The following is a 19,343-nucleotide window of genomic DNA, read 5'->3' on the forward strand; positions in this document are numbered from 1 at the left end:
TTTGTACAATTCTGCATGCTTGTTTTTAGCTGTTTTTAACTCCTAAAATTCACACTTCATCTTGTGTTTTATTGTGTCATAGGACTATTTATAATAAGAAATACTAATTAAGTATTATACTGTCCAGTTACAAATAAAGTAAACTACTTATCAATTTGTGTGATACACAAGGTCATTTTTTTTTATATAATATACACAGGATCATTAGCATCTGAAAGTAAGTTGTTGTTTAACTTTTGTGTATAAAGGGAATTGTATATATTAAAAATTCTTCTTTTCTGTTTAACTCTACACCCCTTACTTCAGGTTCTATATATTCTTCTACATGCTCTGGATATCATTGCCAACTAAGGAAGATGAAAATCTTAGGCTCTGGATAACCAGATTTCCAGAGGAGGGTATTTGGGTATTTCCATATTTCGAATATTAGCCACCTGTTGCTGATCAGTTGAACTACTAATAAAGCCTCTGAAAAAGTCATATCTAATACTCAAATAGCTTTCCCATGATCAGATTTTGACAGTCTATAATGACAAAGACACACTAACACCTGGTGCAGATTGCTCACCATTCAGCAATATTTGTTTTTTTTATGCTTACACTGCTACATTACACATTAACACACTTGCTTAAGAAGTTTAAAAAACTAATTAGAAGTTCTACACAGGACATACTTACAAACTTTCATGTCCTTAAATTATAGAATAAATCAGATGGCTGAAAACTACAAAAGTGCACTTGAAAATTTTTTAGCCTGTGACATGGGGAATAACGGAATAACTGTTATTTTCTTTGAATTTTTTTTTAGATAATTATTTTCTTTGAAGATAAAATTCAAACTTATGCCGACATTTTTTCTTTAAAAGATGGACAACTGAAATTTAAATGATAATTATAGTATATTAAATTGACAACATTAAGTAGGACTAACACATTAAGGTGATATGCACCAGACAAATAAAATGTGATCTCATAACTCAACATGTGTGTATTTGGCCTTTGGGATAGGTACACTGTCGAAATAGAAGTGCAGGATCGGCTATTGTTTGCTAGTTCAGTCTTCAGACTCACTGACCAAGGTGACAATTTCCAAACTTCGGTTTTATTTTTCTTCAGAATCAATAAAAAAATTATTAGCCACTGATTACTTGGGGTTAGTCTTCTATCTGGTCATTGGACATTTTTAACAATGTGTTGTATCTTTATCTCTCCTACTGAAAATGTCCAATACTTGAAGAAGATCTCTACTCGATTATTTGAGCATTTATTTTCATCACACATGACTAAAGCCAATAAATCAAACCAAAGAGAATGAGATGGAAACTTTATTTTTACCATTTGGGCTAATTTTTTAGAAATTACCAAAAGAAAACACTTTTAAAATTAATTATCAATTAAGACTAAATCGTAAAAGTTATTACGATTTCATAAAGGAAGTGGTAAATCTTTATATGACTTCAATGTAAAACTAAAATGATAAATTTGTATATAGATTGAAGTCGTATAAAGACTTATGACCTGTGTTTACAAAATTATAACAACTTTTATGACTTATTTTCAAATGGGAATTAATTAAAATAGTTTATTTTTTTCATTATTTTGAAAAAAAAAATACCCAAAAATGGTAAAAAAGCCGTGAGATGCATAAATTCTTCGGTACTTGTTATGAACTCAACTTAGGCTCAATCGACCTCAGTTCATTTTTATTAGTAAGTCCAAATTCATATCAAGAAGCTAAGTGAAGATAACAACAACCAGTATTAAAGTTATACAAATAAGCTCTTCAACCCGAGATAACCGCCTATAAAGGGTTTTGGACCGTGATACTAATATACTTGAAATGTAATACGTATATATTTGAAACGTCACCGTTACAAATATAGGCATTTATTATAATATCTCTTTAGTGGAGTTTTCTGTTAACTTAAACATTAAAATATCTTTGCATGTAGCCTTTTTTTGTGCAAATCGAAATTGTAGAGTTCAGGTCAAGTTAATCTCATCTCAAGAAGACCAGAACACTCATTCATCAGTCTAGGCCACCAGACAACTAAAGTCCGAATCATCATATGCCACACTTCATACCAAACATTTGCTTAATCTCCCTCAGTGATATATGCATCAATTCAAGTTAACCACATCTTTTGAGTCTTTGCATGTACATGAATGTCTTTTTTTATATGAGAAAGTAATTGGTGGTGGAAATGTTCAACTATAGCCTTAATAAGAATATCTTTAAGGATAAATTATTAAGTAATCTATAATCATCATGTCTCCATAAATCTCGACCAATTTTGTACATGACATATATTCAAATTTTTAATTATGGAGAGAACTAACAGGGCTCATGATCATTCAAGATTATCTAATAATTTATTTTCCTCAACACAGGCTGAATGATTGTGGACCTAACTGTCTAAGGTGATTCTGCGGCAAATTTCCCAAAAGGGGTTTATTTTACAAACTATTTTCGTAAATGGGGTTCTTTTCAAACTATTTCCTGTATGGTGTTATTTTTTACGTAAAAGCCATGCAAATCGCAGAAGGCATTGGCGAGTTCGGACTGGGGGTGACACGTGACACTGGTCTCGCCAGTACCACCAGCGATTTGAGCTCCATGAGACTCGCCAGTTGGACTGGCGAGTTGAGCAGGCTGGGAATTGCCAACTCTACTGGCGAGTTGTGCAGCAGATTGGGAGTGCTTTATAATGCCATTAATTAAGGAGCTTGAGGAATATATACACGCAATATTTTTTAATGAATTATGTTTTTAACCTGTTATTAATTTATCCAGCATCATTAACTAACTAATCTGAATATATAAAATATTAAAAACATATGTTGAGAGTGCCATGACATTCCTTTTAATAATCTCTGCCAACAATGTCTACTTTTAAGGACTAAAAACATTTTTTTTAAATTACAAGAATTAAAATTATTTTAAATTTTAGAAATTAAAAACATAATTAAATCAAATTCAAAGCATAAATAAGGATAGAGCTAATAATTATTTTTAAATTCTCTGAAAAATAGTTAAAAAATACAGTAATGATTATTAATGAGTATACAAGAGTCAACCAAACACTGTAAAAAAAAATAAAATGAAGTGAAGTGGCAGGCACCTCTCACTTACGTCCCAACTTTTTTTAATATTAATATTGTAATTATGATCAAAAAGGAAAAAATGACAAAAAAATATTTCTTTAAATTATTCCATGATTATTTTAAAAGGATTTTATTAAAAACCAAATTGCATTTCAAAATGATATGAAAGGTGCAGGTTCTTCTTGTTTGTTCTGATCAAAAGATTCACAATAAAAAAGAGAAGATAATGAGCCAAGCCGCATTGTATCTCTGCTGCCAACGAGGGATTCCTGAGACAAAAACGGTAGTGCAAGGACACGCCATATATTAGGATATTATTAATAAAAAATATCCAAAGGTTTTAGCCAGCACAACTTGCCAATAGAGTTGACAATTCCCAACTTGCTCAACTCGTTAGTCCCACTGGCGAGTCCCATGAAGCTCAAATCGCTGGTGGTACTGGCGAGACCAATGCCACGTGTCAGCCTCAGCCCGAACTCGCCAATACTTTCTGCGATTTGTATAGCTTTTACGTAAAAAATGACACCATACAGAAAATAGTTTAGAAAGAGCCCCATTTACGGAAATAGTTTGTAAAACAAACCCCTTTTGGAAATTTGCCTGATTCTGCTATATCTTCCAACGGTGTGTCAGAAATAGGTGCATGATTTTCAAATCAATCACGCTCGTAACTTCCCCGTGACACAAATAAGAGATGTTTAGATGACTTGGGTGTATCTACTTGCCTACTTGGCATGTATTTCACTTTTTAGGTTTTTTTTTTTTTTATGGACAAATTATTAGAATGTTAGTTTTTGACAGTGGAAATGATTTAATCATTCAACTCACTTTATATCTCCTATTTCACTTTTTTAGTGATTTAAAGATGTTAAAACGTATTCCCCACCTTAGCGGTGACTGGTGAGTTAGGGGAACGTGATTTCGATTCTGCTATTTGTAAATAACCACTCCCCTTGATCCAAAAGTAAAGCTTGCACCGTACTAACGGAACCTTAACCAGTTCGACCTAATGTTGGAACTAGGAACCCACACCATCTAGTGCTACAAATTTCCACTGACCCGAATAATTATAATATTATTAGAAGTTAAAACATTTTTTTTTGTTCTCAGCAAGCGTACTTAGATGAAGACATGTCCCTTTTTTTTTGTTGGGTTCTCTTTGCCTTATTATGTACAGATAAATTTTTCTGAATGTCTTCAACGGGCTTCTGAACATTTCATTTTCATTGATTTCTATATGAGAAAATTTATCTTTAGATTCTCCCTTCAGTAGCTCTACCACATCAAGCATGGTTGGTCTCTTCCCAGGTAGAAAGAACCTGAGCACATATAAGTGCAACAAAAACAACTCTTTTAAGCTCTTCCTCCACATAGTTACCATTTAGTCTCGGATAAGCAAGTGCACTAAATTTCTTCTCACAAACCAATGGCAACGCCAAATCAACCATTGCTTGCTTCACCGTGGAACTAAGCTTTTCAACCGGTCTTCTGCCACTGGCAAGTTCTATAGAAAGAGATTGCCAAAACTATAGACATCACAACCCTCATTTGCTTTACCTAACATAGCATATTCTGGTGCAAGGTAGCTCAGGGTACCCTTAACTTCTGTACTCACATGTATTGCTCCGTCAGGGATCAACTTAGCAAATCGGAAACCACCAATTCGGGCCTGGAAATCAGAATCCAGATACACGTTATTTGCTTTGATATCCCTGTGGATGATATGAGGTGTTGCTTGGTGGTGAAGGTATCTGAAAGTAAAGCAATGGTAGTGGAAGAAACTCATACGAAAGATCAGATTAGTACTCACAATTCCTTCAGCATATCCAATTGCAATATTCATCCGTCGATTCCGATCAAGAAGGCATTTGAATGAGTGATGTCCATGAAGATGAGAGTGGAGGCTCAAATTTGGCATATATTCCATCTCTACTTTGTTGCTCCAAACTTCCAATCTCCATATGCAATTAATCGTTCATGTCCTTCAGCACAGTAGCCACGAAAACTGAGAGGATTCTTGTGACGAATTCTTGCAAATATTTCAAGTTCAACAGTAAATTCCATCTCTACTTTGTTGCTCCAAACTTCCAATCTTTTCACTGCAATATGGAATGGAAAAAATTTAGAAACAATAAAATGGTTATAGAGCTATGCTATTTGTCTGTCATCAACATATTTCACTTTAGTAGCTTCAGTTCTCAAGTACTAGATAAAATGTTTAGAATAGAAGTTTTTGCAGCATTAGCCCCTGAAAAATCCGATCATGTTCTTTAAAAATCATATCACAAGGTCAAACCAAATCCTACAAGTCTAAAGAACAATCCATTAAGGAGCATAAATCAAACTCACTCTCTTCTATAATACTGTATACAACTAAAGACTGTTTTAGTTCATTGCTATTGCTAGGAAAAATTCTGGATATTAAAAATTCTCATCAACAGTAAGGTATACAAATTACTTAGGCTCCCTGACATATCATAATAAGAAAACTGGTATACTCATGTTGAAGGATTGTTGCATCAGAAAATCGAAGTAACTGTTTTGATACAGATCCCTCACAAGCTGACTCTGTGAAGCGTAATACTTAGATGGCATGGATGTCAAATCAATTTTAATCTTCAAGTCTTGGCAAGGACAGAAGCCAGAAAGAAAATTATAAGGCATGTCATTATTGATAGAACATGTATCTGAGAAAACTCATTTATATGGTTCACCATTTCCAAAATATGCAGTTTAGGAAATAAATATAAGGCTGTGCAAATATACTATTAATTAAACGTAACACTAGCTCTCGCCCTTCCACAAGGAAATAGCAACCACAGTCCACAGATAAAAATGAGCAAGAAGAATAATCATAGAAGGCACAGACTTCAGCTGATTTGATATTTCGATAAGATGAGTAGCATTAACAATAACAATAAAAATAACAACAATTGTAGTAATAAGTAAATAAATAAATAAAAATTAAAGTGAAGTCATACTTGCGACCAATTCCAAAGTTGGCCCCAGTAGTACACACTGTCGATTCCCCCTTCTCCAAGCTTGTTATCATAGTAGAAATTATTTGTAGCAGAGCGTATTTCCTTCAAAGAAAACACCCGCCATTTATGTTGTTCTTTCCCTCGCCTTCTGCTGCATGAATAAGATTGATTTCAGTTATCCATTGAGTGAAAAGATAAAATAAAAAGCATAATTGAGTCCAAAGTTTGAATATAAAAAATGTACTTTGTGAAGTCTTGCAGGTATAGGATCAATTGAACAGACACTTTGGTATGCTCATAACAGTTAATCATGCATAACAAACTAACCCTTAATGTTTCTTACTCTATAGTCAAGATTATTATTGCTAAAACCAGAATCCAAAACCCTCTCTAATATTCATTTTCTACAAATATCTAATCCAAAACCAAAACAATCAAGCAAGAAAAACATTTAACTTAGATTCCCGAATTTTTGTCATACCGATTCGAAGCTTTTCCGCAACAAAACCAAAAAGCCATAACCTTTTGCAGTTTCCACTAATCAGCCACACTTACTCCTCTCTCTCTGGCTTGTCAAACAATCCCAGAAAAGGTGAACAAAATCAAAACTTGAAATAGACCCACCAACGCAGTCATAACTCTAATTCAGAAACGTTAATTGACTGGCTTCTTATTTTTATTTATTTATTTTGCATAACGACTAGCTTATTGAAACTACTTGCCAACTGGTTTTTATTAAAATTACTAGTATATTGGATATTGAGTAAAAAAATAAAGGCAAACAATTTAATATATATATCTTTTTGTATTTAGTTTTGGTGGACTGTTGCTTGCGCAATTGTTTAGCTACATCTGCATTACTACATTATAAAAGTAATATGAATATTTCAAACTCTAACTTTCTGAGCATTAATTATAAATTGAGTCAAGTGGCATTTTTTGTTCTTTTTAAGAAATGATTTGCCATATTTTGAGTCAAATCTCATTAAGTTGAATGGATATTTATCCCAAGGATGGAAAGAAACAAACTAAATCACTCTAACACCAGTACCTGTACTACGGAAGAATGTCCCTGCCGCAGGAATTGAAACAAATGACATATACCAACCATAATTGACACCTCTATTAAACATATTTTAGAAGATGTGAGATAGCAACTAAGTTATCATGCCCTTGACAAATTTATAAAACATACAATTACTATGTTAAGCAAAAGTGGTTGGTAAGCTAGCTAAAAGCTGAAAGGTTAAGGGACAATAGAAAGTTACTAGTTGAAAATCGAAAAATTAATTTATTAAATTATAAGTATTTAGTAAAATTAACCATTGAAGTAGTTGAAAAATATAAAATAACAGAAAAATAATAAAATCATAATTTATTTAAAAATGATAACTAGAAAATTGGAAAAATATATTAAGGATAAAAATATAAAAAGTTACAAGCTAAAAACTAGCATTTTAAAAAATACTACTTCTAGTAGAGTTTCAAAAAACATTATAAGCTATTAAAAAAAATTATTTACCAAACAAATTTTTCAGCTAATAACTGAAATGTCTTGTCGAACATAACTAATTTATTAGGTTATTCGAGTACATGTTATCGATCAAATCAAGTGAGAGTCTTTCTTGAAGACTATAGAGACATTGGTATGCTTTTTTTCAAAGGACACTTTTCAACCCCATCCCAAAGGCTAAGGCTAAGATTAGTTGAATTAAAGTAAATTGGAAAAATTACAAATGCCCCATCCCAAAGGCTAAGGCTAAGATTAGTTGCATTAAAGTAAATTGGAAAAATTACAAATGCCACAAATGGTAACATTAAAACTATAAACATTTACAAAGTTGAATTAACAAATAGCAGTATTTGTTTTCATGACTTATTCTTCATCTGATAAACCAGCACCTCCTTCAAAGTCTACACAAATGAATAACTCTTGTGATGTTGTTAAAATCAGACTTAAAACTGATCAGCCTTGTGTTCTAGGAATATGCATCCATATTCTCTGAACAAAATCTCATATCACTCCCATCTCCAAAAGATCGCAACGAATTTCACAATAGGAAATTTGAGTGAACATGCTGAAAACATAACCAAAGGAAACAGACTTTCCTGTAAGATGAATCAAACCACAAATTATCATATAATGAAATTGATGGTGCCATGGTGGAAAGACCGTTTCCTTTGTAAATAACTCTCACATCCATTCTATATTATTTTTAATAGAATTGGCACAACATATGTGAAGTGATAGAGTCTTTCCACCAATGTTAGACTAATTTATCATATGTTAATTTGCTCCCTTTTATATGAATTATGGTATTTGATGGGAAAAAATATACCAACACAATAACAAAACTCAATAACAGAGCAATAGGCAGCGGAAATAAATTTCTTCAAACTTGCAACAACCTATGAGAAACACCAATAAAATATAGAGCGTAAAATAAAAATTAAGAGCACACAAAAGACATAGATTGTTTAACGTGAAAAACCTCTTAATGCAAGGATAAAAACTACGGGTCATCCAGACCAAAGAAATAACTTCACTATAATCAATAAAGGTACAAGAGAATCTCCAACAAGTGCTTACAATAGAGAAACAAAAAGATGAAAAACATAGCAAGAAATACAAAGCACTTATCTCCCTTTTCATATATCTTTTTGACAATCCAACCGAAAAATTTAAAGGATCACGTGTGTAGAACCTACTGTCCAAAAATTAACCCGATCCAACAGGGAACGAATCCATCACAATGACTTTTTCTCTCCTTTCTCTCTCAAGGTTTGTAACTGTTTTCTCTCATAAATGAGTCTCTCTCTTACACACCTGACCCCTCTCCACTTAACAAATGAGACAAAATGGATCTTATCAACCTTTACTCTACATAAAAAGAAAGTCCAAAAAAAATCAAGAGTATCTCTTATAATCCCTATTGAATTGATTGTTATATTAAACAATTCCTTGATGGTTTTATAGAATCTCTTATAAGTTTAATATAAATCCCATAAAAAAACGCTATATATCTCTAATATTTTTAAAGACTTACTCAATACTACCTACATTTTGTTGCCATTGATATATAAAAGTATATTAATGGAATGTACATAAGAATTATCAACCAATTTTCTACCTACTAAAAAATGCAGGACACAGAACATCCATAAGTTAATTTACAAAATAAATGGCAGGAACATTGATAATTTGGGTCAAAAGTGGTAGCCTGAATTATATTGTTTAGTTATCAAACTGCAAAAGCAAATAGTTTTTTTGAAGGCAAACACATGAAACAGAAAAAAATGGTTTGTGGAATTAAAATCAAGAGTGAAATTGTCAGATCTGAAGAGTCCTCCCTTGAGATAGAAAAAACAAAATCATGTTACATAATCACCTTTACTATGAGCTGCCATATTGGTAACGGAAGTTAAAATAACAATAATATGACACATACACAATCCAGATCAGAGTATGGAAAAAGCATAGCTATTAATATATATGACAAGTATGAAGAGTAGAAACACATTAATTTAGACAAACATTAATTTTAATAACATTTAATATTTAAAATAATTTTATCAAGACCAATCACACCCAATTTTAAAATAAACAAGCTACTGTGCCAAAAAATGATACCAAAAATAAATAAATAAGCAGGCTAATATCTGATAGGTCAGGGTAGTTATTGGGCTTTGGTCCCTTTGTTTGAAAACAAAATCTAATAAAACTTCCTAAAAACCAATAATATATCAGAGGATAAGAAAAAATGTCATTGCAAAACATGTACTTTTGAATAATTTTCACTTTTGTGTAAATTATATATCTAATGACAACTATAATGACAACTATATACATATTTTAAATAACAAGTTTTAAACTTGAAATATAAGGAGAGCGCTTAAGAAAAGAAGTTATCATGTATAGTAGATTCATAGACATACATATTCATTTTCTACAAAAGAATCGGTTATTTGTGTTATATGACAATGACTGTCAAACAGATGATATAAATTCCTTTGTTGTAATTATTATTATCGACGTAGGCACGTAATACAACTATGAGGTATTGGCCCTGCAGAGACACTTTCTTATGCAAACCAAGAGAAACAGCATGTCACCCACGTGCTTGACGCCACTCCATTTCGTCTTCTTTTATGACGCATGTGAGGTTCAGAATTTTTCTGTCTTCATATTTATAGCTTGTAATTGCCTTCATTCTGTTCAGAGAATGGAAATGGTAGTTAGTGGTTGACATCATTTGTGATTTACTCATGAAACTTAATTGTCTTTTCATGTATCATGTATTGAATGTTTTATAATCTGTACCATTTGTATTTGTATGTTTGGGAGAGTAGTTTAGAAAGAAAAAGTCTTCACAGTGAGATGTTTAAGAAAAGAGATTTTAAGATATTTGTTAATTAATCCAAAAATATACTCAGATCCGTTTGTTTACAAAGATAGATAGTAAAAAAAGAAAAGGATTGAATAATAAAATGACGTGAGACTCATTTTTATATTTTACTTTAAATCAAAAATTTTATCTTTCTATTTTTTTTTCTCTGCCAAATCGACCCTGGAAGTGGAGTGCAACTAATTTTCACTCCGATCTTCACCTCATAAATTTCGTCCACTCCTATTGTGAGTAGAATGTGTTTAATGTTTAAAGCCAAAAACGATCATGTGTGAGTAGAATATGTTGCTGTATTCTTTTTTTGATTTTTTTTTCTATTTTTAACTTTTGAGGTTATTTTTGCAATACTACAAGAAAGGTGGCCAATTTCTGAAATTTGAATCCTAATCTTGGTCCAACCATATAATATATATATATAGATGATATTTTTATTATTTCCTCACTAGCATTGCTTTGCTTCTTTGTGAAATTTACTCTGAAGTGCTGCTATATAATTTTTGGTAAAAGGCAGCATTGTATTTTGTTCATTGTAACTCTTATATTATTCAAAGGTTGTTTTGCTGCCCTGTTGCGTTTTGACTCATGAATATTTTGTCTTCCAATTCCAAACTATACTGCTACATATGTATTATTATTTGCAATTTATCAAAAGGATAACCAACTTATCCTTTGATTTTTTTTGCCTTGTATGATGGTCATGTTTACCGTCTTTCCTTGAGAGGGTCATAGACTTAGCGTTCTTTGTTGAAGAGATAGGTTCGTCTCTTGGCTAGGTAGTTTTGTTGCGTAAAATTTTTCAATGGCTCACTTTGTCTGTGGATTATGGGTACATGCATGTTTTTAATTTCTTTGAGATGTCCTGTTGACAAACTTATTGTTGGGGTTCAACTTGTAGGCACACGTGCATGGTGGAAAAGTGACTGATTTGTCATTGTCCCAATAGATGATTAATCGATTAGTATGTGCATCTAATGTTTTTCATAATTAAATAATATTTGGTAATTATCCAAATTTTTTCATCTTTACTCATTTTTCACTTTTATTTTTTAATTTTATTCACCATCCTGCAATAGAGATTTTGATTGCGAGATTTGAAAATTATTTACCATTTTGATTCTTCTTATAACAAATCTACGGTTTGATCAAATTTTGTGAAATAATTTTAGCATTTTTAAAAAAATCAATATATTGTTACTTGTGAATGAAAATGCAGGTTATTATCAACGAGGGTTACTTCTCTATATACTCATTCATAAAATCAAACTACTACCAACATATTTGAGGAACTATTTATTTACCTAGTTTGATGAACTTTGTTGATTCATACAGAAGTTATTAATGAATGTATATTCTTTCATCAACCCTTATGTAAAAAGTAATGTAATCATATTATGAAGTAAAAAATGGATCGATACATAAAAGAAAGCACTTGAATATTGTATCGGAATTTATTGTTGTATTTCTTGTAATTTGTTGTATATATATATATAAGAGTACAAGAATCTGTATACTAATTGCCTATAATTGTCTAGTCTATAATTGCCTATAATAGAAATCCTATACAATGATATAATTGCCTATGATAGAAATCCTATTTAAATATAATTATGATACAATTTCCTGATATACTTATATGGATATGCATTCCCAGCGCTTATTTGCTTGGATTTGACCTTCTTGAATGTCTTGATATTTGCTTTGACCTTCTTTAATGTGAATAATATGTGTTTATCCTTAACACATATATCCCAAATAATTATAATTTTTAGTTGTCTAGTTAGTAATATTGAATTGGGAATAATTTAAAATCATAACTAAAAGTAATGTTTATATAATCAGAAGTCACAATATTATAACAACATTAACCTTTTTCCCATAACTTGCTTCGTGCCAAAATCTACTGCTCATAACACATCTCTTCCAAGCAATTCGCAATGAGTGAATAGGCAATTTAGTCCCTGAGATTGTACCTATTTTGCATATTAGTCCTTAACTTAATATTAAATTCAAAATAGTCCCTATCTTTGCATAAGTGTTGCAAAATAGTCCTTCCGTTAAATTTTAAAGTAACGCCGTTAGTGAGGTCAATTTTAGTGCCATGTGGACTATCCACGTGGCACTAAAGGATGACGTGACATGACATGTGGACGTGTCTGATGCCACGTCATTTGATGATAACAAAATGAGTAAATAGACAATTTAGTCTCTAACTTTGTACCCCTGTTGCATATTAGTCCCTAACTTAATGAAAAATTCAAAATAGTCCCTATCTTTTACATAAGTATTGCAAAATAGTCCTTCCGTTAAATTTTAAAGTAATGTTGTTAGTAAGTTCAATTTTAGTATCACGTCATTTGATGATGATAGAATGAGTGACTTCTTCAAATTTGATGGTTTTAAACCAATTGAGGCATATATACGAAAAAGAACTCACACACACTTGCACAAATAAAAAGAACCAAAAATCCATAGCAACAACCTTATCTCTGTAGCTGTCAACACCAATGGGCGAGGTCTGCATAACCATTCTCTTTTCCTCTTTTTTTTACTTCAATTACCATCAATGTATCATCCTGGGTTCTGATTTTTTTTGTGTGTTTTGAATAGGAAGAGAAAAAACCAGAGGAAAACAAAGTGGAGGAGAAAAAAGCAAATGAAGAAGAAAAGAAAGAAGAAGAGAAAAAACCAGAAGAATCAAAAGATGACAAGGAATCCAAAGAGGAATCTGCGCTGCCAGAAATCGTGCTAGGCACAACCTTTACAATGCATGGACACTTTAAGCATGATTTCTGGCATCTTTTAAGTTAGGGACTATTTTGCAACACTTATGCAAAAGATAGGGACTATTTTGAATTTTTCATTAAGTTAGGGACTAATATGCAACAGGGGTACAAAGTCAGGGACTAAATTACCTATTTACTTGTTTTGTTATCATCAAATGACGTGGCATCAGCACGTCCACGTGTCATGCCACGTCATCCTTTAGAACTTAACGACGTTACTTTAGAACTTAACGAAAGGACTATTTTGCAACACTTATGCAAAGATAGAGACTATTTTAAATTTCATATTAAGTTAAAGACTAATATGCAAAATGAGTACAATCTCATAAACTAAATTGTCTATTCACTGACTTCGCAATTCTCAGAATCTTCCCTGTGCGGCTGTGCGGCTGTGCGTGTAAATAACCATAGAGAATCACACCCACATCACATGCAATGCAAGACTAATTACCCCTTTGCATTTTTTTATTCTTAAAAAAAGAAAAAAATAGGAAAATTACCAAAAAAGAAAACTTCGTAGTCCTAGAAACGTAAAACCAACCTCAACCTAACATGGGAAACTCCGTCACCACTTTCCCTCTTCCGATTTTTATATCATTCGCCACATCCATTATTATGTCGTCCGCACTTAAAAAAAACGATCTCCAACGGTCATGAACGGCGGCGCTGAGGCCTCCGTCAATCGCAGGCGCAGACACCAAACAGCTTCCGCTAACGGCGTTAAGATAGCAAACGGGGCCATGGCGAAGCCGTCCTCGACGCTCTGCTACGACGCCTCGTTCATGAAATGGACCGTGGCGGATGCTGTCCACGTGGCGACGCATCATTGGATGCCGTGCTTATTCGCATTAGGGCTTCTCTTCTTCATGGCCGTGGAATACACGCTCCTCATGGTTCCGCCGTCGTCGCCGCCTTTCGATCTGGGCTTCATTGCCACGCGCTCCCTCCACGCACTCCTCGAGTCATCGCCGAATCTCAACACGCTCTTCGCCGGGCTCAATACCGTACGTCGTTTACACTTTCTCCAGATCTGAACGAATCGGGACACTTTTTTTTTCTGGTTTCGGATTTCGTTGTGGGCAATTGGGAGATCGAATTTGTTTGGAGGAAATGCAAATGGGTTGGTCTCAAAATCTGATCTTTTTACTGCTTTTTTGGTTTTAGTATTCATTTTGCATTAATGGGTTTTGACATGGATAGGTGTTTGTGGGGATGCAAACGAGTTATATCTTATGGACGTGGCTGATTGAAGGACGCCCCAGAGCCACGATTTCAGCATTGTTCATGTTCACATGCCGTGGAATTTTAGGGTACTCCACCCAGCTCCCATTGCCTCAGGTGATTCATTACTTCATCAACCAAAGTTTCAATTTTTTTCATTATTTTAATCTTTTTTTATTACTACCTACCCAGGATTTTTTATACCTTCATTCAATGACTTTTAAATGTTATCATATTTTTTTATTGAATAACGTTGTAAATCTTTTTATAGATTAAACTATTCACTTGCTCTCTATGTTTATTCTCTTTTAAGTTTTGGTCCTTTACCAAAAAAAAAACTCTAAATTTAGTCTGTATGCCAAGTTTTATAGCAATCTTATACGAAAAGAGTCATATCTAGTGATAGCAATGGACCAAAACTTAACTAACATGCAGGTTTAGTGACTAAAATCTCTATTTTTCTGATATAGGAACTAAAACCATAACTTTTTTTTATACAATGTATAAAAATTAAACTAATTTATTTATTTGGTGTTGAACAGGGATTTTTGGGCTCGGGTGTGGATTTCCCAGTTGGGAACGTGTCGTTTTTCTTGTTTTTTTCGGGGCATGTTGCGGGTTCAGTGATTGCTTCCTTGGACATGAGGAGGATGCAGAGGTGGGAACTGGCTTGGACTTTTGATGTGCTCAATGTTTTGCAAGCTGTGAGGTTGCTGGGTACAAGAGGACATTACACTATTGATTTGGCCGTAGGGGTTGGTGCTGGAATTCTCTTTGATTCTTTAGCTGGCAAGTACGAAGATAGCAAAAGGAATGCTGCTCTATCCACAACCCACAGAGCACAATTTGATTGCGTCAACAATGTGGATATAGCTAAAAAAATTAACAAATGATCATGGAAAAGTACACATGGAGTGTAAAAGTACAAGGGTGAGTGAGAGGGCAAGAGTCTGAATTGTAAAAAAGATAAGAAAAGGTCAGAGAGTGATATATATCATTATTAGGAGTAGTCTTAAATCTTAATTACCGCGTAATTTTAAATCTGATTTATTTTAGTTTTTATAACCTGTTATTATAGTGGAGTCTAGGTTGGAATTCGGTTGCCATGATCCCATGATTGATTGCTCTGGGTGTTGTTCCCACTTTGTGGACGGCAGTGCGTGTTAAAGGATGTTGATTGTAACATCAAATTTTAAGATTTTATTTTAGTTGATTCATAGTCATTGGAGAACTATGACTGCATTAAATTTTGATTTGATTTGATTTGATTTTAATTTGAATATAATGGTTATTATGCAAGTTTCCTTTTCTTTGGTCCCCAAAGACAAATCGGATGGACAAATGCGAAAATTCCACCAAATTCAAACTATACAAGAAAATCTGAAACATATGAGCTGGTTAAGAAAATTCCTTCCCATGAATGAAATCGCAGTAGAGCTCATTGATCGGTGCCACTTTACCCAAGCATGTACTAGTAGTAAATTGTAGTTTTGGTAATATTATTAGTTTAGTCCGTTGGGATTAGATTCAACTTTTTACAAAATCAATTCTAATTCCACGTTGAATGTCAAAAACATCAAATACTAGTTGTTTTTATTTTTTCAGTTTTTCACCATGATTTTGAGGGTCAGAATCAATTCTTGTAATTATCCAAACACACTGTATGTATACTTTTCTCAAATAAATTACACTTTCAACTAGACAAGGAAAGAGAAAAACTTGTTTCTATAGTAACAGATTAAGGAGAGAAATAAGGTAACAAGACCAGCAATTGCCTATGTCCAATGTTGAGAGTGGAATTTACAATATACACTGTGTACTTAAAACCAACATAAAGTATGATCGAAATGAATATTTATGCAAAGTATAATGCTATTCTTCAGACTCAATCCAATTCAATTGTACATGTTCCATCATCTACATTGGCTAGCGGGTTGTACAGGTGCGAACTAGGATCTGTGCATCCTAAAACAAAATTCAGATCGCAGCGATCACCCTGCATGGATGTTCTCATTCATCATTAAGAAAGTGACAGTGTTCCAAGGAGAAGCAATGATTTAAAGAGTAAAGAAATTGAAGAATTTACTCACCCCTTCTTTTGACAAATTACCAATCATAGCACATTTGGTTATAATTTTATTTGTGTCTGGAAATATTGCTTGCTCACATGCTCCTTCTTTACTCAGTTCCTCAGCCAAGCCCTACCACAATAGTACACCCAATTCAGGGTCATGTTAACTAATACTCTAAAAGATTCCATTGTTGTACTTTTGGTTTCTTTAATAACTCATCAGTGTCAAAATTGATGTACTAAATTCTCACAAGCTCGAATATACTTGTCTTGTAATGCTGTCTTATAAAAACAATAGGTAGAACTCATTCTTCACTACTTGACTAATGTTTTCTTTTGGGGCTAAACTATATAGCTTTGCCAACAACCTCCTTTTAGAATGAAAAATTTAGTAATCTTAAAATCAAATATGAAACTATCAAACATATATGGGCCTTTAATTCACAGATCTACAAGTGCTGCCTTTGCTTTTATCTTATTTCCTCAAAAGACAGATTGAGAGTTTGATTATAAAGCTAGAATGACTTTTGTATTAAGCTAGAAATTGTGTGGCTGGCTATTTACCTTATTAAAGAAGTCAATTGGCTTGTTTTGTAATGCCTTGGGAACTTGAAACTGTAGTCTATATGGACCATCCCAGTCTACTCCATTTGTAAATGAAAAGATCAAGTTCAAAGCTGCACAAAAAAGAGAAGTTAGCAAGAAAAAACTGAATGATTTTGTCAGCAAAATATATCAAGAAACAAGAATACCAAACTACCATGCTTAGGAATGCATATCTGAATGGAATATATTGGGGCATCAGCTTTGCCTCGATCTTTTCTAAGCATGGCCCTTGGCTCACCACCGCACATAATTGGCTGATTAAAACCTCCTGAATGGATTAAATTTCACTAGTCAGTTGGAAAAAATATGACCAGCGAAACGAATAAGTATGACATCTTAACCTCTACAATCTAAGAAAGCAGTATAGTCAGATTATTCATTACAACAATTAGATATTACACAAAATTACGTTATTTCAAACATATTGTTGATCAATGTCAATTGAAACTTCTTTTATTGCAGAATAGGCCTCAGCAGGTAGTATGGAACCTTTCTCGAGGCTCAACAAAAATTTTCATAATTTTTTTCAAGTTGCAACATAGTTTCCATTGACTCCAAACATACATGCTAATTCTGAATTACGATGTGTAATTTATATCGCTTGTTCTTGGTGCAGTTTATGTCTGTTTATAATGAATCCAAATATTTTTCCTTACAAATGCAATGGCAAATGACATTTTTGGGCAACCAAGTAACATTGCAAAAATTACCATTAAAAGCAATTCCAAATTCTTCATTAGGGACAAGTTGAGTTGCAGCTGGATTATAGAAAAGTTTTAGCTTTTCTCCCTGCCAAAATTTGTAAATTTTTTTACTGAAAGATAATTGATTGAATAACTAGCAATGAGTTAACTCAATACTTTTATACTTACTGAAGTAGGAGGGAGGCCATTCATGGTTTTCCAATAGACAGCAGCCCTCCCAATTTCAAACTTAGCCCATGATGGAAGCTTGTACCTGTAGACAATGATTGTAGATAATGGTATTGTAATAATGTTATCCAAAATTAACTTTTATTCTGGGAAACATTGAACATCATCCCACCTATTCATTATTTAGTTTCCAATTTATAAAACGCCTTTCATAATGTACAAGCAAAAGCAAAGGTCTACAAAAATTCGGGATGCTCATTTTTCCCATTGCAGGTGACACTATCATTGTAAAGGAAGGAAAGACAAAAGTAGAAAAAGGTATTAAGAAGGGGAATTCATACTCTTGAATTTCCTCAGTTGTTGTTGTTGTTGCAACAGCAGCAGCACTGATTTTTTTGCTAAATTTCACATGCTTTATCTTCACAAGGTAACTTCTTGGTGACGAAACATTGAGAAAAGGAGTAGCTACATGAGAAATGATAAGTGTTACATTTGAAAAGGCATAGACTAATTTAACTCTTTTGATATACAAGGTAGTTCACACTCCTTTTCATTTGTCATAATTGGTCCTCTTCAATTTGATGATACTATATCATACCGATATTGTTAAGATGGAAAATTGACATTCGGATTCAGATTAAGATGTTGAAAGAGAAATGCTTGTGCAGAAATCTAATCGAAAAAAAATAGTATTTCCTAGGAGACTATAAATTATCAAAGGACTCTGTAATATGAAACTCTTATGAAATTTGAATGGTTATAACAATCCAACAGCTACTTCTTACCCAATAATTGAGAAATAATTTAAGGAAAAAAATAGTAAAAAGTTAGATCAGATAATAAGGTTTTTTAGCTTTATTAAAGTTCTGATGCAATGTCAATATAATGATAATTTATTCTGATTCCTACTTTGGTGGAGAAACTTTCTTCTAGGACTCTTAACAGAACAATAGCCGCAGCCAAGAAAGATATAATTATATAAAAGTACCCATATAATAAAAAATTATGAAAATTCACATCACATGGTCCTTTGCAGCAAAATCTTAAAGTTTCATATAACATAACATATTATTGGAGACAAAGACGCAATAAAAATGAAATAAACACGCATTAGATTAGAGAGACTGACCAAGCGTGTTTGGAATGGTAGGAGGCACAGGCAAGCATGGTTGCGTGGAAGATGCAAAGATTGACGCATTCGTTGCAGCCATGAATCACACTATTTTGGTACCTCCTTGCTATTGGATTGGAATAAGGTAAGGTGCTGAAAAGAGAAGAGCCGTAGTGATATCTAACAA

At 33.0% G+C, this 19,343-nt stretch overlaps 2 protein-coding genes and 1 pseudogene across 3 annotated transcripts; 1 reads left to right on the plus strand and 2 right to left on the minus strand.

The window, feature by feature from the left end:
- Positions 1–4,160: 4,160 nt before the first annotated feature.
- LOC114419426 lies at positions 4,161–6,747 on the minus strand (annotated as a pseudogene).
- A 6,991-nt stretch (positions 6,748–13,738) lies between these two features.
- On the plus strand, positions 13,739–15,764 carry LOC114418099 (phosphatidylcholine:diacylglycerol cholinephosphotransferase 1-like). Of its 2 annotated transcripts, none has more exons than XM_028383267.1 (3): positions 13,739–14,395; positions 14,476–14,613; positions 15,039–15,764. In XM_028383267.1, exons 1-3 carry the CDS (start codon positions 14,063–14,065, stop codon positions 15,387–15,389), a joined length of 822 nt encoding a protein of 273 aa, XP_028239068.1. In that variant the 5' UTR covers positions 13,739–14,062; the 3' UTR covers positions 15,390–15,764. The 2 variants fall into 2 exon arrangements, with proteins under 2 accessions (XP_028239068.1, XP_028239067.1); XM_028383266.1 differs by having other exon boundaries at positions 13,761–14,279.
- Positions 15,765–16,142: 378 nt separating this feature from the next.
- LOC114418100 lies at positions 16,143–19,343 on the minus strand. The gene is made up of 8 exons (XM_028383268.1): positions 19,175–19,343; positions 18,387–18,510; positions 18,046–18,130; positions 17,884–17,962; positions 17,328–17,441; positions 17,132–17,244; positions 16,587–16,697; positions 16,143–16,492 (listed from the first exon to the last, which is right to left on the minus strand). Exons 1-8 carry the CDS (start codon positions 19,254–19,256, stop codon positions 16,382–16,384), a joined length of 819 nt encoding a protein of 272 aa, XP_028239069.1. The 5' UTR covers positions 19,257–19,343; the 3' UTR covers positions 16,143–16,381.

This window comes from Glycine soja, chromosome 7, assembly GCF_004193775.1.
Source record: "Glycine soja cultivar W05 chromosome 7, ASM419377v2, whole genome shotgun sequence".
NCBI classification, from domain to species: Eukaryota; Viridiplantae; Streptophyta; class Magnoliopsida; order Fabales; family Fabaceae; genus Glycine; species Glycine soja.